The sequence below is a fragment of the Musa acuminata genome, chromosome BXJ3-2, assembly GCF_036884655.1.
Source record: "Musa acuminata AAA Group cultivar baxijiao chromosome BXJ3-2, Cavendish_Baxijiao_AAA, whole genome shotgun sequence".
NCBI classification, from domain to species: Eukaryota; Viridiplantae; Streptophyta; class Magnoliopsida; order Zingiberales; family Musaceae; genus Musa; species Musa acuminata.
Genome location: NC_088350.1, coordinates 27663385 through 27686604, shown reverse-complemented (window position 1 = coordinate 27686604; position 23220 = coordinate 27663385). Strand labels below are relative to the sequence as shown.

The 23220-nt window shown below is 36.8% G+C and overlaps 1 protein-coding gene and 1 long non-coding RNA gene across 8 annotated transcripts; both read right to left on the bottom strand.

Moving 5' to 3' along the window:
• Positions 1-2729: 2729 nt before the first annotated feature.
• LOC108952008 (uncharacterized) lies at positions 2730-5375 on the bottom strand. Its single transcript, XR_010494441.1, has 2 exons — positions 4427-5375; positions 2730-3124 (listed from the first exon to the last, which is right to left on the bottom strand). It is a non-coding gene; the product is annotated as an uncharacterized LOC108952008 (long non-coding RNA).
• An 839-nt stretch (positions 5376-6214) lies between these two features.
• Positions 6215-20610, bottom strand: LOC103976329 (uncharacterized). Of its 7 annotated transcripts, none has more exons than XM_065139495.1 (9): positions 20288-20610; positions 18392-18814; positions 17636-17700; positions 17142-17534; positions 13948-15301; positions 13090-13152; positions 11918-12015; positions 9917-10055; positions 6215-7163 (listed from the first exon to the last, which is right to left on the bottom strand). In XM_065139495.1, the coding sequence occupies exons 1-9, from the start codon at positions 20502-20504 to the stop codon at positions 6490-6492; spliced, it is 3426 nt and encodes a 1141-aa protein (XP_064995567.1). In that variant the 5' UTR covers positions 20505-20610; the 3' UTR covers positions 6215-6489. The 7 variants fall into 7 exon arrangements, with proteins under 7 accessions (XP_064995567.1, XP_064995565.1, XP_064995566.1 ...); XM_065139493.1 differs by having other exon boundaries at positions 13948-15448; positions 20288-20608; XM_065139494.1 differs by lacking the exon at positions 13090-13152 and having other exon boundaries at positions 13948-15448; positions 20288-20606.
• Between the last annotated feature and the right edge of the window lie 2610 nt (positions 20611-23220).

Sequence of the window (23220 nt, the reverse complement as noted above, 5' to 3'; positions counted from 1 at the left end):
GGGGCAATAATTAGCATTAGACTGGCCAAAGTATTGACTTAGTCTGGATTGCTACCTGTTTGGATTTCTCAGAGCTGTTCCATCGGCCATGAACAACGATGTTATGCATTTCTCGGTGATATCGGATAAGTTCGATTCCTTGGAAAACAATGATTCCACCGATTTATCTAGCTGAAGTATGTATTATCTAATTTCAATCTGATTGGTCTTACTAAAACTTTAGTCAGTATATATTTGCAGTCCACTTCAGGAAAGTGAATCCAGAGTAGTCCATTTGTAGGATGTGACGTGGTTTTCAACAAGTCATTTAAAAAATTATCGTTGACATGTCAACGATATATAATGACAATACCCGTGGGCCCTATTGTTTCAGTTTCCTCCAAAGATCTAATCACGTGATTTCCTTAAGACTTTGAGTCTAGTTTTTCTCTGTGTCTTAGAGTACACTTTGAATTGTCTAAATGACTTTGTTGTGGTACGAAGAATATAATAATATAACTCATACTTCTTTATCGATGAAAGTGATTGTAGGATTAATACTAGGAATTGCAAGTCATTAGTTGAGAGAAGAAGATGACTGACATGAGAGATTAGACTTGATGACACAAACTCCTTTTAATATTATAAGAAAAATTACATGCAATAACTTTCTAAGCGAGGTAGCCCCACGTGCTAACGACATCACTAGGCTTCCAACGTATATATATATCAGGTTTTTTTTTTTCTAAAATAAACAACAAACTTATTTAATAGAAAATATAATAGTTACAAAAATCATCTCACCATCAAAACGAAACAAATAGGTTAAATGGGAGAGAATTCCCTCGCCAAAAGAAATAATGCTTCTTGTATTTTTCTTGGCTATAGGTATCTTAACCTTTGAGATAGCACATACTATAAGATAAATATGGGTAGCTGCGCAAGAGGGTTTGAAACGTGTTTGCATCAAGATGGATTCCAATACAAACATCCTCAACCGATATATTTCTTCACCTAGGTTTTGTTGAGTGTGAATTCACACATACATTTTGTAAGAAAAATAATATTACTAATTGGTTTGCTTTGAGCCACCCAATGTTCTTACGTATACAGACATAATGACTCTATTTCCTATTGGTAAAGTATAGTTTATTTTTTAAAAATAAAAAGTATTAGAAGACTATCCTCTTTGTGTTTGTGTCGTGGTGTTAAGAAAACAAGGACACAAAGGAGTGTTCGATCCAACCTCACTCCATCGGACCGCCTCAAAAGACTTGGTTCCTCACTGCCTACTTTTTGCACAATTCTGCTCAGCGCAGTGGACAACAATCTCAAATTGGGACACCGAGCAGGTTTTCTCAAACATATTTGACTATCCAATTACGTGTGCTCTACGAAATCTCCAGAATAAAAGTATCACATATGTCACAGCAGCCCGTTGGGACAATTTTCTTTTTGGTTAAGTTTTTTTAATCTCCTCAAGCTAATATTTACTTCTTATAAATTAATCCTCAATCTTTCATCATGTGCAGTAATATATCTATTAAATCAAGGTACTTAAGCATATTTAGCAGTAATATATCTATCACACAATTTTTTACGCATGATACTATCTTTGTATTTAATTATGTTAATTTAGATTCAAAGGTTTGAGAAATCTAATTTAACTTATCTTGGTACAAAAAACTATGTATGAGTTGATCTCACTGCTACGATGAAAAAAGAAAACAATGAACGAATAATCTATTATTACTGCAAAAGGATTGCTAGCTATAGTTATATGTATGGGTGCTGAATGACTTCGTATCTTATACTAAATGCACAGTATATGAAGATGAAACGGTAAAAACATATGACGAAGATTATGAAGTTAGAAACAATGGAAGTGCTCAATCGAGAATAATAGTGTCAAATGTTTAAAACAAAAACTACAAGGCCAGGGAATAGTAATTATTGGTTGGCTCCTCTTAACTGATCATCATTTTTCACAATGAGGATAATCACAGAGTTTTGAAATCATTCGTTTGACATAGAAAATGATATATTAAAATGGATTGTGACTATGTAGAATTTGCCCTTTCTTGGTAACCTCCTGAACTCAAAAGAAAAGTAAAGAGCACGATTCCAATTGATGTTAACGTAATATTTCAACAACTCGTCTCTTAGGAAGTCAACAAGGCACTCAGTTTAAGCCGCCTCATTAGATCATTAGTGGTCAATGCAGCAACACCGTGAACATCACGTTCACGCTACAAAAGGTGTGGCCCTTGTGAATCCACCCGTTTGCATTGGTCCCACTGGAGCTCATGTTTGAATCATGCAGTCCACACTATGCTACAGCGTTGGATTGAAGAGATAGAGACTCACCTTTTGTTCTACAAGTGGTCTTGTCCTGCTACATGCGTTACATCATGTGGAAAAATCAATCACCGTGGGTCACCTTATGTGAAATGAGAATAAAAGATCAATGGGCTGACTACCACCAAGTCTTTACATCGCTCCCTGATGTGGTACGCAATGATAAAACAAACAAGAACCTGAGCTGTTTGATAAAACAAACGTATAATGTGCATATGATGTGGTACATACAAAGGCTATATATACTGAACGAAAATTGACTTGACACAAGCTCATCACCCGTAATTTCAATAGATTTAAATACCAAATTTCTGTCCCAAAAATGTTCTCATTCTATGTGGCTCTCACATGAACTTTGAAATGTATTTGGGATGAAAATTTCAAACACAAAATTACCCAAAACAACATTACGTTATATCATTAAACCCAAAGACGATAAACTGCAACATTATATAGGCATAAGTAGAGATCAAATGGTCAATGAATCATGAATATTTACCCAATACAAACTCACCTCAGGTAATTGTGTGACCACAAGAGTTCCTTCTCCAAGCTATAATTCATGGATGTGTACCGTTTACATACACATATTATAATGACATTACTGGTGGGCCCTGTTGCTTCATTTTTCTTCAAAGATCGAATCACATGATCTTCCCAAAACTGAGTATGATTTCTCTCTCGGCAACGTAACGTAAACTTTGAGTTGTTTGAAGGGCTATGTCCTCATTTGAAGAATAGAATGATGTAACTCAAAGTTTCTTTATCGATGAACATGATGGTGGAACTGATACAAGGAACTGTAAGTCATCACTTGAGAAGGAGAGACAATTGATATGGAAGACTAGACTTGGAGGACACAAACTCCTTTATATATATATAAGGATTATATGAGATAATTGAAACTGATATTTTATCTAAACATGTTCAAGGCATAAAAGGTTGAGAGCAAGTAACCAATACAAACATAAGTACTAACCGGAAACAAACTCTTCAAGGAATATTGTATTAGTTGTGGAAATTATTGTTGACATGTCACCTAGCATATTCACTTTGGACTAGCGTATACTGTTCATATACACACATACAATGTAACGACATTACCGGTGGGCCCTGTTGCTTCATTTTCTCCAAAAATCGAATCACGTGGTCTTCCTAAGACCAAGTCTGGTTTCTCCCTCAATAACATAGCGTAAACTACGAGTTGTCTGAATAGCTCTACCCTTGTTTGAAGAATAGAATGATGTCACTCAAGCTTCTTTATCAATGGACATATTGGTGGGACAGATACTAGGAACTACTAAGTCATCACTTGGGAAGGGGAGATGATTGGCAAGCGAGATTAGACTCGGAGGACACAACTCCTTTTGATACTATGATACTATAAGGATAATTGCATGCAACAATATTCTAAGCGAGGTAATCGTGTGTGTGTGTATATATATATATATATATATATATGGGGATTACATGAGATAATTGATACTGAGGTTTTTTCTTAACATGTTGAAGGCATAAGAGGTTGCAAGCAAGTAGCCAATATAAACATAAGTAATAAATGGAAACAAACTCATCAAAGAATATTGTATTAGTTGTGGAAATTATTGTTGACATGTTAACTAGCATATTAACATTGGATTACTGGTAGGCCCTATTGCTTTATTTTTCTTCAAAGATCGAATCACGTGATCTTCCTAAGACTAAGTCCAGTTTTTCCCTCAATAACGAAGAATAGAATGATATAACTCAAGCTTTTTTATCGATGAACATGACAGTGTGACTGATACAAGAAACTGCAAGTCATCACTTGAGAAGGGGAGACGATTGGTATAGAAGTCTAGACTTGGAAGACAAACTCCTTTTAATATTATAAGGAGAATTACATGCAATAATTTTCTAGGTGAGGTAAGCCCATGTGCCAGTGACATCTTCGAACTTCCAAAAAAAAAATATATATATATATATATAAGGATTACATGAGATAATTGAAACTGAGATTTTATCTAAACATGTTCAAGGCATAAGAGGTTGAGAGCAAGTAGCCAATACAAACAAAAGTACTAAATGGAAACAAACTAATCAAACTCACCTTTGATTACCATCCTCATCCTGGATGCAACATCCTTTGCCTCATCAACCCTTGAATCCTTCAACGGACCATGCGTCACTCCTTTCACAACCTCAAATGGTGGTGCCAATTTCTAGTCAAGCACTCCTTACAAATCCCCATTGCCTCGTCGAACTCTCCTTTCTCAATCAAACCTCGGATCAGGAAACCATATATGTCAGCGTCAGGCGACACACCCTCGCTACCATTCATCCTTTTCATGTCCTTCATCCTCCTGAACGCTTGAACTACAGCATTAACGTATTTCCTTCTCAACAGAACCCATCAATATGGTATTAAAAGTGGTCAAGTTAGGTTGGATCCCTTTCAAAACCATAACATTGAGCAACTCTTTGGCTTTAAAGTTATCCGAATTTTGACACAGCTTGGAAATCCTACAATTGTAGGCAACAACATTAGGTTCCAATTCCTTGTTCAAGACTTCCTTCAGAATCTCTTCAAACTAATCGCCATCCCCTTTCTTCAAGTACCCATTCAAGAGAGTCTCGTAAGAGACGATATCCGGCCTAACTCTTGTTTTGCACATTTCGTCGAGCACATTGCGGGCGGTTTCAAGATCACCTTTTTCACACACAGATTGAAGCAGAATGTTATAAGAAACGATGCCAGGAGCAATACAGAGTTCCCTCGGTGCACGATCAACGGTCTCGATGATGAGATCAAATAGGCGATTGTGGAAGTAGACGGAAAAGAGGCCGGAGAGGGATTTATCGGAGCGGGGCCTGCCAAGGAGGTCTGGTATGCGGTCGAAGGGGCGGCGGCGGCGTGGTTAGGCATGCCAGCGGCAGAGTAAAGGGAGATGAGACGGATGATGAAGCAACGGCGGGATTTTGTCAAATAAATCACTTGAAACAGCTAAATAAGATATTACGAGATTGCCATGTGCTTAGCTAGCAATGCCATAAGCATGTGATAGCTAACTAGTGATCCATCATAGTTCATCTACATATCTCGGTGTGCATATTCCAAGGACATTTAAATACGTTCGACAATACATAGGTCAATCTTTGGCCTTGTACATATCCCACCAAGACGCAGCCTTTCCTACTACTAAAAAAATATATAATTACAAATCCCATCTTTCACCATTTACTCTTTGAAAAAAATATATAATTATAAATCCGTATATGATCATGCACAGAGAATAAATACCTCTTCCTGTTCGTACAATGAATCGATACGAGAAATCAATTGTTGCGTCTCACATGCGTACCATTTTTTTATATCTAGATTTAGGTTAGAACACTAGTAACGAATGTTAGAACTTTGACATCAAAATGACTGATGATGCCAGATTCTTTGATTCTGCTATTCTTCCGATGCCCCGTTGTATGATACATAATACATAGAATTTAATTTCTTTAATCAGCTTATGTACAAGTTTCCGCTATTTCTTTATTTGGTCGATTCCCATCGCCGACAGTATTCAAAGTCGAATACATAGACCAGATTAAAAACATATATCCAAGCAGGAGAGTTTGGCAACCAAAATAATGCAGCTAAGGAACTGTTGGGGAAAAAATAAAAATCACATCATCTTTGCATGAAAAGCCCAAAAAAGCAATTAACCACTACTCACCTCAACGGCTTTCAAATACAAAAAAAAAAAAAAAGGAAAGGGCGACAGCGAATATATCATTACTAGTTGTATAGAACATGCTCTTCTAGAAATTAAAAAGATGATTCTGTAATCGTGAATACTTATGATCAAAGGGCAAGGCCAGATCAAAATGTAAAAGGAGCCATGAATTTTCTGAGCAAAGAAAGCTATGATCTACTTTTTTACTTATGAAAATTGTATGCTGAGAAATTTCACAGGTCAAACCTAGAAGAAACGGTTTGTTCCGCTTACAACATCCAAAATTGTACAATTACAAATTCTCATTCAGGCCGTTCATTTGAGTTCCGACTTCTGTGACCAGAGCTGTCAAAACTGCATCATACTGCCTACCTCACGAAGCATCCACCAAATGCATCATTGATCCAATATCTATGTCAAAAGATCTAGGCAGATGGAGAATCTGTTAGTTCTCTGGCCAATCTAAATGTTCAATAGGATCTCCAGTCAGCCGCCATGCTCCTTCTGTAATCTCTTGGAAAAGCTGGTCATATCCCCAACTTGAGAAACCCAAGAAGAACCAATAATCATCAGGAGATTCTTCTTTCAATTTAATTTCTTCAATCACCTGACGTGTTATGACTGGATTTCCAAAATAAACACCTTTCACGATCTCTGTATAACCCTCTTTAGCTTTCCAAATCAAACTGACAAGAGGTAAAGTCTGAAACCTGACAGGACCTCCATAGTAGAGAGGAGCATGCTTTAGTGAAACCAGATCACTGTCTAGTTCCTTAAAAATATCCCAGCTTATCCGTTTGTTAATGATCAAACCTTGGAAACCCTGGTTCTTGTCCATGGTCACTATCAGCACTGTAGAGTTGTCAAATGGAGCAGCATTGAAGAGTTTATCAGTGGCAGCAAGAATGGATCCCACAACTACATGTATGTGTTTATCATGAGAGGTGACTGGTGTACATGTATTAAGGGGATGTTCGCTGTCTGCAGAAATAGCTTTATTCAGCACAATTTTGTTGTATTTGTCTGCTGGTGAATGAGGTTTCTCATCAGCAGCCAAAGTGGATGCATATAACACCTGTTCATCCTTGTTTCCCTTCCTTGAATGGGTCCACAGAAGGCCTAGATATATATAGAAAAAGATTGGACTACATGATGGAGAAAATGAGAGACGAAAACAGTGTGTCAAAAGAGTAGAATGATTCTTCAATTACTGGATATCGATACAAAAGCAGTGCCAAATACTACATTGAATATATGATCTGCTGGACAAAATTTCTGTTCCATTTAGGACTCAAACTCGTGGTAGCTAATCTCAACTTAAAGACATGCAGGCAGTTGAGCTTACTGTTAACTTAAAGGGCAGTTGGCAAAAAAGATTCCTATCAGACAACTAATGTAGATAGTGGCCAGAAAGGAAACTAACTGCAATATCTATTAAGGAACCAAAGATACCACATCTATGTAGGAGCTGTAGAAGTCAAACAGGGCTGGTGTAATAGCTAAGTCATAGTATCCCAGATCATTCTCATTTTAGACTGACATTGAAGATGCCAGGTACATATGAAGAGGCAGTTGTGCTACAATAATTTCTGATGTGTAGTCATCAGATCCATAGACCTTAATACTGTAGCATGTCTATAATTCCATGACCTTTCTGTTTTCCAATCAAACAACAATTGAAGAATTCATGGCATTAGTAATACCATCATCAAAGCCAAAAGTTCTAGGGTGCAAGACCTGATTCACAAACCTTCACAAATATTACTCCACTATTCCTCCGAGAAGCTTTTTCAGACACCAATGTCACATTTCCATGATCATGTAACAAATGACCATTAAGCCTCTGTTTGGTTGCTTAATAAGTAAGAGAAAAGGAAGCTAATAGATGAAATCTAATTTTCCCATTATCTGGCAATGAACAACATTCAGGAAGAGAATTCAAGAAGTAATTCATGGACTTTAGGAGACAATGTTCTAGACAATTTTATCATACTAAAAAACAAACATTGCAATTTCCTTTATAATATTTGTGCAGCTTTTTATCTGACCAAACAAGAGAAAGTTATATATTTCTTTTCTTAGCTAACGTATTCCAAGATAACATACACCAAATCCCATAAGAAATGAGAAATGACATGAAAGGTATGGGGAGGGTCAACGTATGCATCTTTACTCCTACAAGAGGCTGTCCCGTCATCTGAACCCTGATCACCTAAGTTGCAAAGAAACAACCCTCACGTGGCAGCAAGGCTTGCAAACCCTAATCAACCAGATCATAAAGAGATAGTGGTATGCCAAAAAAGTGAATATGCTAATACTACAAGGAAACTGGCCCCTGCGGAGCTTCTCTTTCTTCCCGTGATGAGTGGAGAAGGAGAAGTAAGACGGTCACAGGCCACCTGATGGCAACAATATGAAATCAACTCCACAATAAACTAGGTATCACATAGAAGGACCCAAATATTAGCAGTTTGAAGAAATAGAAAAGAAGCTCATGCAGATAGTTGAAATGGCTATTTCTAATGTCTGGAACATGTTGATCCAACTTATAATCAAGATGTATTATCACAGATGATCTAATCACCTTGGGTTTATGACAACAAATAAATAACCAATACTTAAGAAGTTAGAACAAACTTCAAAAAAAGAATAAATATTGTGACTGTGAATGTAAAAGTTGCAGTTCCGTGCATGAGAGAGTAAAGACTTATAAAGCATGACTCCTACAAGTTAGTAACTGCTCATGGACAAGTGAAAGAAGTAAACAACAAAGGCACAAAGTCCAATACCTTTCAGAAATATTAAATCCTTAAAGTCAGAATAAGCAAAAGACGCCAAGTTTCAGTAACAGAGTTGGCAAAAAAATTTACTAACCTTTACATGTAGACTAAATTTTGACACCCAATTAATACATAGGCTATTTAAAGTCAAACAAAAATATGAGCAATGTCGTCTGCTTTGCAATATTAACATATTCTTCCATTTAGAGTCAATAGACACATGAGAAATGAGATCCAGAGTTGTTTTGTGAAAAACACCATTTTGTTTTCCCAGAGATAACTGTAAGATTACTAACATTCAATGTAGCATTAGATGGGGAGATTCTTTCTCCCTACATGTTCATTTTTCATCCAACAAATGTTGTAAGATTACCCCATTTAAGATCAAAGGCACTTCTATTTCTCATTTATTGTTTGCTGACAACCTTCTCCTTTCTTTTCGTGCCAACAAAAAAATGTGTCAACATTCTTGATTCCAACGTTCAACTGACTAACCTCAAAATTAGTCTTGCTAGGTCCAATGTTTCTTTTCCTATGCATTGTGACCCTTAGACCAAACACCATACTTGCTCCTTTCAAATCAAGGAGAGCTCTTGGCCCATGAAGTGCTTGGGAACTTACTTTCATCCTACTAGTTTTCCTAAAAGATACCAAAACATCATGGTTGATGAAGCCTTAGCCAAGATTAGTTGTTGGTATAAATGTCTCCTGAACCAGACTGGAAAATATTTCTTAATTAATGCTATCATTAACTCTATCACCACTCGTACTCTCAACAGTTAGATTTCTGACCCTGGATATAATCATGAGTATCAAGAATAATTCCATCAAGGACGTCTTAATGATCAAGTCTTTCCATATCAGAATCAAAGCGAGCTCAGAGTCAATACACCTACCTATTAAATTTCGATTGTCCTAAAACTTAGGAAGAATGCCACAAGGAACATACTGCAGCCAAAACAGAAATTCATGAGTTCGATCAAATAGTTGGGTAAGACCAATCTGAACCACATGGAAGTAGTTAAATATGCCCAATAAGCTACATCTGTGTAGAGTTGCTATAATATACAAAGAAATTCAAAATAAAAATACCTTTATAATTATGATTATGAGAATTGCCTCCATAAGATTCTAGAAATTCCATGATACTAACAACTGACATATTGCCTTCATAGGTAATTGCACTTTTGTTCTCAGCACGAAATAACAACAGTATTGGATAATTTTCCTTCTGCAAAATCATTACAAAGAGACAAAAAAGTTACGTGAAAACCTTTTAGTTAAGACTTGCAGGATAGTACTCGTGAGGAATAAGTAAAGACGAGGCTGCTTCCTGTGTAGTTGCAAGCTAGAATCTGAAACGCTACAAGCCTATGTATTACCAACTAACTAATTAACATTAATCTCATAGCTTCAACATGTTTCAAATAAAACTTACCAACAATTTAAGTTCATGGTTCTAAAAATGGGCTGAATTGATCTAGGATTGGATATAGAGCACTGAAATGCTCCTATTTACGAGACCCTTGGTATTTGTTCAACTAGCAAAATATAGTATGTAACTTCATGAAAAATAATCTACATATTATGTGATAGTATATGTTAAGATTTTAACTATCAATCATATCGTCAAAGTTGGGCCAGTTGCCAACTGATATTTACTGGTCAAACCAAGAACCAATAGTAGATTGGTAACTATTCATATTTATTATTATTTTTTTAGTGATATTAAGTGATGTAGATTGATATACCATCCACTACACTGCGGCCCAACCAGTTGGAAAATTTACTAGTAATAGATTGATATAAAAACCTTACAAACATGACACATTACAAATAAAAAGTAACAAAAGCGCATGACAAGATTGTTTATGATATAAGTCATAAAATACATATCATAATTCAATTATTCATAGTTCATAATAACATCAAGAAATAAAGAATATAATAAATTGAGTGTAATCACATCATTGTTACAAAAATATTAAAATGTTAGCTTCAAACTTAAAATTTAAAATTTTAGTTACAAATTATTGATAACTTGAAGAGTTGAAGTAAAATTTTAAAAACTTTAATGAAACTTAATCATCCATTTCCTATCATCTAAGTCAATTGGTCTAAATCAGTCAATCCTGACCTAAATTTAAATGATAATCTAGGATATGATATTATCAAATTTTCAAATGGCATAAATATAGGCCAGCAGAAGTAATGACCAATCAATTGCTGTTATATTAACTATAAGAAATCCTACTCAAAATTTGGAAAATCTTTTACAGGTATATCAAGAATCTATTACAAGATAGGCTATGAGCTTTGCGAGAAAGCACACTATAAGACAGGAGGCCATTATAAATCATATGAGTCAGGAAAATAAGTGCCTTAAAACATCAGTCAATTTTCGCTGGCTTTCTATTGAGAAGCAGTTACAAAATAAAATTACAGATTCATGAGAAACAATTAGACCATCAAATAGACTGAGAAACACTTACACCATCAAATAGACAAATTATAAATGAATCTCCTGCTCAAAAAAAAAAAAAATCAAATACCTTTTTCATTCTAAGCATTTGGTAGAAAGTCTTAATTGATTAAACTACCTATAGCACTTTGGAAAATATATTAAGGATCAACTCCATGCATGTATGTTTTCTATAAGCAATATGAAAATACTTCTACTGAAATGAGTACATATTTTCAACAGAGAATTAAGGAAACTGATATATTTGAGTACACAATGTAAGGGAAAAGAGAAATAAATAGACAAAGCAACACAAACAACATGAGAGAGAGAGAGAAAGGGTCGGCAGATGACATGTAGCCGACCTCATATGATGGGCACCTTATGGTGGGAAAAGATCCATGTTTTGGTTATCGTTGTTAAAGTTTCTATAGATCATTAGTTTATTTTGATGTCCACCAATGTCAGAAAGCAATGGCAATATGGATCTACAAAAGAAAATTCAAAAGCAATAGATATCAACAAGGAAGAAACATGTCAAAAACAGCAATTTCTCCAGGCTCGAACAGTGTGTTTGAGAAAGAGCATAGTTTTAAGTATCTGAAAATGCTTGGCATGTTTAAATTGGTTACCTTGCCAAGTGGCTTTAAGAATAAACCACAATCATTAAGGGTACAATCCATTAAAAATATTGCTGGAAACTTATTCAGCACCAGATCTTCTTTCTTATCTGCAAGGAACTTGTGCACTATTAGTGACCATAAATTCATGCACTGAGAATATGGATTCCAGTGTAGTATTTTAGAAGATAACATCTAGATGGAAAAAGCATACATTTAAAACAATCTTATTTCTGGATAGAGTATAATATAATTATTTTTAGAAGATGACATCCATATGACAAAAAGATACAATCAAAACAAGCTTATTCCTGAATAGAGTAAAATAACATGAATAAATATTTCCACAGGTGATGTTCCTGCTTTCAGTGTCTTGCATTAGAGTAAGGTTTGAGGAAGATAGTTGTACTAAATGGGCAAGATCACTGATGGCACAAATAGGTTTCAATGTCTTTTAACTTGAATATCAAAAGAAAGGACAAATATAACATCATGACAAAACAGCAAGATAATAAAGCAGCAATAAACAAACATATACATTAGTGTTTCTAAAAGTTTATCTTCTCTGGGTATAATTACATATGTGCTTAAAAATAGCAAATGTAATTCCATAGTATGCAATCCACTTAACAAATGAAGCACACATCATCACAGTTATCTAAGTTACTGGATAATCAAGAGAACTACTTTATGCATTTATAAGATGGAATAGATAAAGCTTCTCTTGAACAAGTTGATTAGACACCAAAATAACATGCAAAATGGAACCAAACTCTTGTTGCATTATCATTAGGGGCTACTCATACACAAACATAAAGTATATGTGATGCAAGCTTAACAACAGAGAAACATAATATATGACTTCTTTAAGTTACACGCTCAATGTTGATTTAATAACAGTTAATAGTGACAAATTCTAAACATATCATGAACAATTTGATACTAAAAGAATTATTAATAATATACCTTTTGTTTAGTTTATAGACGTTTATGACTTTCAATAAGTTCAAGTTTAAACTGTCATTGTCTTTGATACAACACCTAGAGTACTCTGTTATTCCAGAATGAAATTCAACAACCAGAATTTAACATCTTTTGTGGAGAACTGGCTGTGGAAAGCTGAAGGCAACATTACCATATTTTTCAGTTTCTTTCTATGAGACCTATCATGAAACTAATCATACCTTTGAAAATAAGAATGAAATCCAAAAGATGAAATCCAAAATGAGCAACCAGAGTTGGCTGACCTAACAAATAATGATCCGAGTCATTATGAATGAACACTAATAGGTACTTTGCAGCACAGTATATGCATATATAGAACAAAAAGACAATATCCCTAATTATTTCATAAATCTCAAATTGCTCATGGTTTCCACTCAGTTCAATTTTTCACCAAATATTCTCCAAAATGGAACCTAAATAAATTATGATCATGCAGATTTTCACAGATTCCATTCATGACTAATTCAACAATGGATTAAATTAGTTAACATACTGTTTGCTTACATTGGTGGCAACTATTATTAATTCATATACATACAACAGTAGGAATTCTTTCCCAATCTTTTCTGTATTAATTAAAAATCTTCATCCTGAAACTCACCTAATACATTTCTGAACAAAAATCATCATCATGGATATTCTAGTTGTTATGTTATGCTACATCATACACCATTCAAGTTATTTTGTATTTTTCTACTTTCTAAACAAGGGACACATACTGGAGATGACATTTTGATTTTCAATCTGGCAAGGTGTTATTTGAATTTGTGCTAAATTATGCAACATTCAAGTTCTTTTGTATTTTTCTTCTTTCTAAACAAGGGGTAAATACTAAACATGACATTTTGACTTTCAATCTGGCAAGGTGTCTTTTGCTTTAGCTCCTTTTCTCTAGCTGATGCACATGAAGTGGCTTCCAGTTGATCTATCTTACGAGAGTACCCACCAAATGGAACATAAAGAAACATAATCATGAAAATATGCAAAACATAAAACAATAAATATTCCCGCACATGCTTTTATTTAAGGTGGAGTACCTTTGATTTGTGTAGGATCATCATTCTTGGATTGACTTATTGAGAAATTTATAGAGTTCTTAAAAGCTCGATGTACTTCACGCACAATCAGCTCCATACGCTGGCAGAATCCACACCAAGGAGTGCTAAAAAGCACCAAAACATCGATCTTCCAAGCAGATTTAAGTTCTCGAGAGTTAGAAAATGGCAATTTATCATTCATTTCACAAGGTATAAAACCTATAACCAGTTCACAAAATGTGCTACTTGTAACTTGAGGTATAGAATCAATTTCATGGAAATCCAAATTCACAAGTGGTGGCTTTGGCATATCTCTAGAAGTTTTAAGAGATAATACTGAATGTTGATATGGTGTAAGACTTCCATTTAAAAATCTGTCTACAAAACTAACTACAGAAGGGTAATTAATATCCGTTGCCTCGGAAAATACGAAGTGCTGTTGCATAACCGGGTCAAGAATTACTAGAGATGGGATCCTAGATTCTGCAGTCAATGTTCTCAGCAACCGGTAGCCACCATCGATGAAGAAAAAAGAGCCTAAGAAAGGTTGGTGCTGATAACATGGTTCATCTGCCTTTCTTAATCTGTTGGATATCCTAATGCTTCCCATATCATCCCCTGCTGAAAGAACTGATGAACTGTGTCCAAAATCTGACTTAACTTGTCTGATGCTTGATGTAGAATCAATTTTATCAGCTTGCTCTTCCTGAACGTGTTCCTCTGGAGTAGGTAACTCTTGTTCCACACAACAAGATCTTTCAACGTGACATGAGAATGCATTGTCATTATCATAAGGAGCTGCTTCACGAGTTTCAAGAAAATTGGCAACATCATCTGGATGCTCAGATTGCTTTCTTTCATCGGTCATAATATTTTCAGTAGTATATAATAACCCACCACTACTCACATCATCCTGGCTTTCAGTAAGTTCATTGGGATCATTTAACATGGTAGTGGTACTCCTACCCATTTCTCTGAACTGATTATCGTCATTATGTGATTGGAACGACTCTATTATCTGAACTTCAAAATCATCAGACAAGAGCTCAAAGCCAGCTTTCTTTGCTACTTCACTTATTTTGGTTTCTTTATTCTTCAGTGCCGGACTTTCTCGCTGAAGTAATCGTGTCAGGATATCATAGACAGGGTTGCCTTGACTTTCAAGTGCAGTGTTTTTCAATGAAATATGTTCACCTTCATTAACTATCATGAAAGCCATATTATCCTTAATTTTCACAACCTTGGGGGTCTGAGAAACTTTTCCTGATTGATGACTAGAGGACCCTGATAAACTTCTGGAACTACTCATGACTCTGCTGTCTCGTCCTCTAACTGTTTGATAGCAAAGCTGATTCTGCAATGAGAATTTTCTAAGAACCTCAAGAGATAACTTGCTCCCTTCCCTAACTTTCGAAGAATTTGAGGATCTATCAATAAATAGAATGATTGAAGGTCTATTTGCTGGAAATGCAGGTTCAAGATTGCGTCCATCAACATCAAACTATGTAACAAAAAAAAAAAAGTAAATCCAATACACTTATGCCCATAAAAGATATAATTTAGTAAATCCAAATAACAAAAGAAAATCAAATATTGAACAAAAGAAAACATTAATCAAACAGATGTCAGAAATGGGCCTTAAGGAAAATACAGTCATGGTTTGTGGATTAATGAAACTGGTATGACATTGAAAAACAAATATCTGTTGCATTGGGTAAATAAACCATGGCAGGTATGCAATAGTATATCATAAATAGAAGGATACTAAATCATCTATCCTGACATGAACTTCAATTAGTTTCTCTATAATGTGCTTAAAGTCAATTAAGTCATTATCTGACTTCCTCTTCAAGAATTTAGATAGTAGATCTCAGCTTCAGCTGGTTCAAGTCAGTGTCATGGAACTTTATTAGTAACTCCATCCATTAAATCTTTCGTAAAATTTCTATAAACACACAGATATCCTCTAGGACATATTGACTAGCAATTGTTAGGTCAATGAACCTGAGTTAATAATCAACATTCAGTAAGCAGAAGAACACTAATAGAGTTGCCTCTAGACCCTCTACTGCATGTGCCACTACACACCGTCCAGAATGTAACACATCAAATAAGTATATGTCAGCATGTGTTGGTAAAAGCTTTTCCAATATACATTGAAGCATGGTTCGCCTTACCGATTCATACCAGTGTACCGATCAGCCATCAGTATAGTATGTACTGACATACTAACACACGGTATGGTATAGTGTACTGATGGACTGATATGAACCGCCCATATCGATCCCCTGTTAGATTGGTACATACCGCTTGTATTGGGCGGTACACCATGGTACGACGAACCTTGCATTAAAGTAGCTTTTAGTTTTTTACTTAATGCTACTTAGAACCCTCCATATGTCAACTGGCAAATACCATTACAACAAAGAATCCCCATTGTACTAGAGCATGTAAATCATAACTCTTCCATGTTTAAATATTCCAATTTTACATTTGAACAATCAGTTAATGTTGTTTGATTTGACACCTAAAAAGTGGCAGAAAGCACTAATAAGTATAAATATTAATTTCTGTCATGCAACTATCAACATAAGACCTTACAGTATAGACATTACACAATTTAAATGAGTGTGTGTATAGATCAATGTGCATGAGACAGAGATGAAAAAATCCATTGTCAATTATGTATAAAACGTCATTCTAAATGTTGGTCATAAAAGGCCATTGGGGAATCTTATTACCAGTAACAGCCTTATAGTTGCAACAAAAGTCAAAAACTTATCTTGTTATAAATGCATATGAGAAGACCCTTAGTTACTCTTGTTTTCTAGAACTCACTCTTAAAAATCTACATACCGATCCATCTGATTACTGGCCAACAGTGAGAATAGTAAACTATGAGAATACAGCACAGTATACCTTGGCATACTACTGGCAAAAAAAAAATTGTAAAACAAAAAAATTATATAGTGTCTGAAGATGTCAGTATGGTTGGTACACATACTGTTTGGCCTCGGACCAATACAGCCTGGTTGTTATTAACTGGTAATTAATTTTTTATGACCTTCGTGTGACTATTAAGATGTAAAAAATATATATTACTGGTAAAGTTGAAGACTTTTGGTGCAATCTTTCAACCCAATTTCATCAAAATGAAAGCATGAAAAGTTGTCAAACAAGTTTCAAGAACATACCTCCATGATCAGAGAGTGATGTGTTTGCAAAATGTTCCTCAGATCATCTCCTTGTTGGACTATCATTGTACAATTAGAACATCCAGAGAAATGAAGCATAACTAACCATTTATCTGGACTGCTAATACCAAGGAAAGATAACAAAGCTCCATCAGATATCAAACCAAACCTTTGTCTCTCAGGAGGTAGAAAAAACTCTCTTGCAATAGCAGTGAACTTCATAAAAAAAGTTTCAAATTGCTTAAACTCTTCATCTGTACACAGCATTCTAGTACCAGCACCTCCATCATCTAATTGCTCTAGAGTACTTTGATTTGCTAAAGTATATTCCTTAAGCCAAACTGATCTTCCTAGTCCATCTTCAACTGCACATGTAAGTCTATTTTCCATTCCCTGTAATGATCACAAATGAATGTGTAATTAGCACTTCCATTACCTTCCTGGATCCCATCTGCTTTTGTACCATAAGGTGCCTAATTTTAAGAGCAAACAACCTTGTGGTGTTCAACATGAAAGTCATCCACCATTTCTCTGTTGATGCTTTGTCCAATTATGCCAACTGCAATATGTTGTTACATAAACAACCTTACTACAAGAATAATGATTTACTCTGAGCATAGAATTAGTTGTGTAATCAACAAAGTATGTCCAAAGGTTGATCATTATGAAAAACAGTGGCTTATGGCAGGTTATCTAGAGATTTTTATCTATAAGAAATTAAAAGGCCAAACAGAAAGGTATAAGGAATGCTTTTTTTTAACTTAGCACAACACCACTTCCAAGATATCTGCAGAACCTCTTAAAAGGAACATACTTTGCAAGCACCTAAAATTGCAGGATGAATGAAAGTGATATCAATTAGATTTATCCAGGCTAAATGGGGTTGAAAATTTTTAATTAAAAACACACTTAAAACGGATATATATGTCAATGTGAACCATTAACTAACACATGGCAGTTTTAAGTGTTGCTATTAGTTAAAAGGTTACTTGCCAAAAAACAACTGGCCTAGTGCTCCATGACAATGAACCTATAGATTATTTTTATACAATAAAAGAAACAAAATCCCTATAATGCAATACCCTTTATCAAATTTGTTTTATGTCTACTAAGAATGTCATTGACATTTGGCATATTAAACAGCAAGGTGTCAGTGCTAAACGAGGGTTGATTCTACATGCTGCTTACATAAAGTAAGAAGACCTGAAATGAGCCATCAATAGGCAAAAGAGTAAGTTAAGATGGAAAACCATTCTCTGAATGATTAAATGCAGACATAGGAGTCTCATAATTTCCATTATTCTTTCTGCGCAACAATTTAGCTGACCATCCACAGAACTCAAGGAGTAGAACAGCTTTATCTGTTGATAGGAAAAAGTTCTCCACGTCTTCTGGAGTTTGCAGCAGCTTCAAAGGAAGTTCCTCAGGTTCAAGTGATTGAAAACGATTGACTGAAGAAAGTATATTTTCTGCACGCAGTCTTCCATGATATTTATATGACATGGAATTATGATAGTAGAATAATGTTATTTCCTCAGTAGCACCAAGGATATCAGCTAGCATCTTCTCAGAACTCCTATATATGACCATTAATTTTAGAAAGTCAAGTTTGTCCTGATTATTAGCCACCAAATGTGCCACTTCCTTCATTAGAGATCGTGACTCCCCAGACCCTGCAAAAAAATTTAGAACAATCATCAAACTTGGAACCCATAGTGCATTAAGAATATCTAGCACCCTGCAGATAGTTTAAGCATTCTTGGAAGGCATCTAATCCCCTGAAGAAGCAAATCTTACAACACTATAACGTGGAAGTTTCGTTTGAACAGGAGAAAGAATAAGTTGGTCCTTTGAATAGCATTTGCTTTTCAATGACAGGAAATCATGTACACCTATCTTAAGCCAAGAATTCTCAAGAACAACTGCTATATGTTTCGATAATTGATAATCTTGCCTACCAGACACATAAACATAGATCTAAGTGTCTTGCCCAATGTCATGCTATTTAATAGTGATTTTGAAAACAACAATGAACAGGAAGTCACAGTTGCTACAAGGGGAATCAGTAATTTCATGGAGATAAAATTATCATTAATTTAAGTAATGTTAAACTTATCAAATTTACCAACCATTAATCACCACATGTCATATTGATACAATTTACAAAATAGGAAATGGATGGTATCAAGTGCACATCACACATCCATAGACACGTCCACTTACATACACGTGGTCACACAAGGCATGCACACTCACACACACTGTTCAAGAGGAAAGGCTCAAAGAAGAAGGTATTAGGACATCAAGAGCCAGAGATTCTATGAAGTCTCAGTTTAGGCAAAAAGAAACATGTTAAATTTGATAAGAGGGGCCAAAAGTAAACAAGCTCTGATACCAAAGAATACAAATACTAATCTTCTTATCAACAATAACCTAGTCAAATACTACCTTAGTTCGTAAAGACTTTGATAATTGATCATAAGGTCCCAGGCTCAAATACCACCATCATCACTTATCCTTTATAAAAAATAAAAATAAAAATAACCCGGCCAAAGAGAAAATAAATTGAAATTTGCTCATAAGGTTCACTACTATGAAATCACAATATACATTTTTCGGCATCACATATATTCTTATCAAGGTAGAACCACATAAATAACTGTTATCCCATTTTAAAAGAAATTTTCATCTATTGGATTTAAATTTTTTATCTCAACGTCTACTACTAAAGTGGCAAGGGCAGATGAATATTAAGAATATTGTTACCAGATAACTTTCGGTCTCACCAACTAAGTCAAACTCTTTTCTCTGTTGGAGCAGAATTACTGAGACCGACCAAAGAAAGCACAAGGATGTGTCTTAACTGCCTATCTACAACCAACTAACCAATTACATTTCACATTGGTAAAGCCCTCTATCATATGCGAAACGGTTTGAATGGCAATAATCGAAGCAATACGATTCAAACATCAAGAATACTCAGAAAGATAACCAGAGCAAAATTAGTTCCAGCAAACCCTTGATCGAAAAAACAGAATCAAGAATGGTATGGACCTCGTGATTCACCTAAAATCCATATTCTTGATCGATCTAGTAGTGCGCGAGCATCAAGACAAAAGGATAATCAAGAAAGGGAAGCGGCGTACAAGGGACGGTAACCATGAGGAGGATCTGGGGATGGAGACGGATCTGCGAGGAGAAATTTCTCTTGGTAAGGATCTGCCATTCCAATCTCGCACCGGAGCTCCTGCTGCTGCTCGCGTCGCCTCCGGTACCGGCGACAGACTCCGAAGAAGACGAGAGCAGCAACGAAGAAAAGATCACGTAGATGAGGAGGAGGAGCTGCGACAGCGGCCCTCCCATCGGCGGCGACACCTTCGACGGGGTTTCTGGAGACCAAGGTGGGTTCTCTCGATCTTCGTCGCCCGTTTGGGCCAAAATTCAATCTAAAATATCATTTGGGCTTTTCGTGATTCGACCGTGTGGTACGGGCTCGGGTTTTGTCGGATCCGATTTCAAGATTAGACTCATCAGCCTGTCTTTTATGTAACCTTCGAGAGTTTGAACAAATTCTGAAGAAGATTCGAGCTCAGAATTTGTAGAAATAAGATATCGTTATAAGCTATTTCACAGGTTAGATAACAAACATGTTTCGGTACAAATTCGGGTACTTGGCCACGATGACACATCATGTGCCAACTTGGCAAAGAGATGGATCGAATTCATATGCCCCATGCCTTGAGCCTTCCATTGTGATGGCAACATAACCAAATATAAGCAATATATACATTGGTACAAGCTTCTTGATCTGAACATTCGAAGGGGTAATGCACCCTTTACGATGGAGCTTGTCCTCCTTCTCTTCTGACAGAAGAACAATGTTTTCTAACAGAACAGACATTAGTGGTGTATGTTAGGATCGAGAGCACTAAGAGGGGGGGGGGGGGGGGGGGGTGAATTAGTGCAGCGGAAATCTTACAGCGATTAAAAACGAAAGCTGCGTTTGTTCGATAAAAACTATTATGATGCAAAAACCGATTCACAGTTTGTATCTAAGTGCAATTTGCGCAGTTTGCGTCTAAATGTAGTTTTGCGTCTAAATGCAGATTGCGTCTAAGCGCAGTTTACATCTAGGCGCAGTTTGCGTCTAAGCGCAGATTGCGTCTAAGCGCAGTTTGCGTCTAAGCACAGTTTGCGTCTAAACACTGTTTACGTCTAAGCGCAATTTGCGTCTAAACACAGTTTGCGTCTAAGCGCAGTTTACGTCTAAACGCAGTTTGCGTCTAAACGCAGTTGGCGTCTAAGCGCAGTTTGCGTCTAAGCGCAGTTTACGTCTAAACGCAGTTTGCGTCTAAACACAGTTTACGTCTAAACACAGTTTACGTCTAAATGCAGTTTGCGTCTAAACGCAGTTGGCGTCTAAGCGCAGATGACAGTTTGCAGTTTTAAATGAAATCAAGACGTAAACGTAAACTGCATAGAAACTTGTTCGTAAAAGCGCAGAAAGACAGTTTTGCGGAATCAAAACGTAAACGTAAACTGTAATGTATGAAAACACCGATTTACGTTTGAATGCAGATTCGGAAAGATCAGCACTTAGAAACTTGTAAAGGCGCAGAGAGCAGTAGCTATGTAGGAGGTTTGCAGTAATGATAAAGTGCTCAAAATAAACGCAAACCAGAGATTTAGAGTGGTTCGGTCAGTCTTGACCTACTCCACTTTTGGCTTCCTCCACCGACGAGGTCACCGACGTCAACTAGAAGCCTTCCTTCAATAGGCGAAGGCAAACTACCCTCTTACAGATTCACTCCTTTTGACGGGCTTAGGAGACAACCCTTACAGAAGTTTTCTCTCCTCTTTTTACAACTCAAACTTGAAGAATAGAAAGATGAGAACTAGCAGTTTTGAGCTCTAAGAAACACAGAAAGATAGCAAGATTTCGAGTGTGTGTTCTTGTTCTTTCAGTGCTGAATGGGTGGGGTATTATAGGCCCCAACCCAATTCAAATTTGGAGCTCAAAACGATCAAATCCCGGAATTCCGGGATCAGGCGGTTGCACCTCCTGACTGGAGAGGTTGCACCGCCTGGCAGAGCTCGAAGACTGAGCCCAGGCGGTGCCACCTCTTGACTGAGGCGGTTGCACCTCTCTGCTAGAGCTCGAAGACCGAGCTCAGGCGGTGCCACCTCTCTGTCAGGGAGGTTGCACCGCCCAGTCTTGCTCGAAGACTGAGCTCAGGCGGTGCCACCTCCTGGCTGGGGAGGTTGCACCGCCCAGTCTCGCTGGGAGGCTTAGCCCAGGCGGTGCCACCTCCTGGCCTAGGCGGTTGCACCTCCTGGTGCAATCAGGGTCCGAATGGTTAGCTCCATTCGGCCCAATTTCAATCTTTCAGGGGCCCAATTGCCCCAAGATTAAGCTAATGGGATCACCTCCCATTTTCCAACTTAATCAACGTGCTAACTACGATTAGATCTAAGACAATTTCTGCAGCTTTGCTTCGGTGCGTCAATCGCTTCTTCCGGCGAGTTTCCGGCGAACTTCCGTCGATCATCCGATGAACCCTCGGTGATGCTCCTGCGGACTTCCGGCAAACTCCTGGACTTTGCGACGATCCACTTGGCAAGTTCCGACGAGCTTCGCTTGGCAAGCTTCTGGACTTCTCGGATCTGTTCTCGCAGAACCTCCGACGACCGTCCGAACTTCCGTCGAACTCTCGAACTCCCAACATGATCATGAACTTGACTCCGGCGCAACTCCTGCTGCTTGTCTATCTTTCATCGTAGTTAATCCTGCACACTCAAAACAAAAACTTCGATCGAGACAATTAATCCTAAGCAATTAACCAAGTTGTCCGGCATGTCATTGGTCCCTCGACGCTTCGTCCGATTCTTCGGCGCATCGTCCTTTCCTGCAGCCTATTGCCCAATCGGCCAGTTGACTCCGCAACTCCGATATCCTTGGCACAATACCCGCTCTTCTTGGCCCGATGCCCGAGTCCACGGCCCGAAGCCTTTTGTCGATACGTCGACCGATCCACCGACCTGACGTCCAATCTTCTGACATGTTCCTCCGGCACAACAT

Bases quoted from the DNA above. Each gene is read 5' to 3' on its own strand.
- LOC103976329 (XM_065139493.1), bottom strand. From the start codon at position 20,504: ATGGGAGGGCCGCTGTCGCAGCTCCTCCTCCTCATCTACGTGATCTTT. The intron at 17,535-17,635 runs GTTGTTTGCTCT...TGATCATTACAG, and splicing joins TTCATGTTGAACACCACAAG to GGAATGGAAAATAGACTTAC. The intron at 12,016-13,089 runs GTATGATTAGTT...AGTTCCTTGCAG, and splicing joins TTTCATTCTTATTTTCAAAG to ATAAGAAAGAAGATCTGGTG.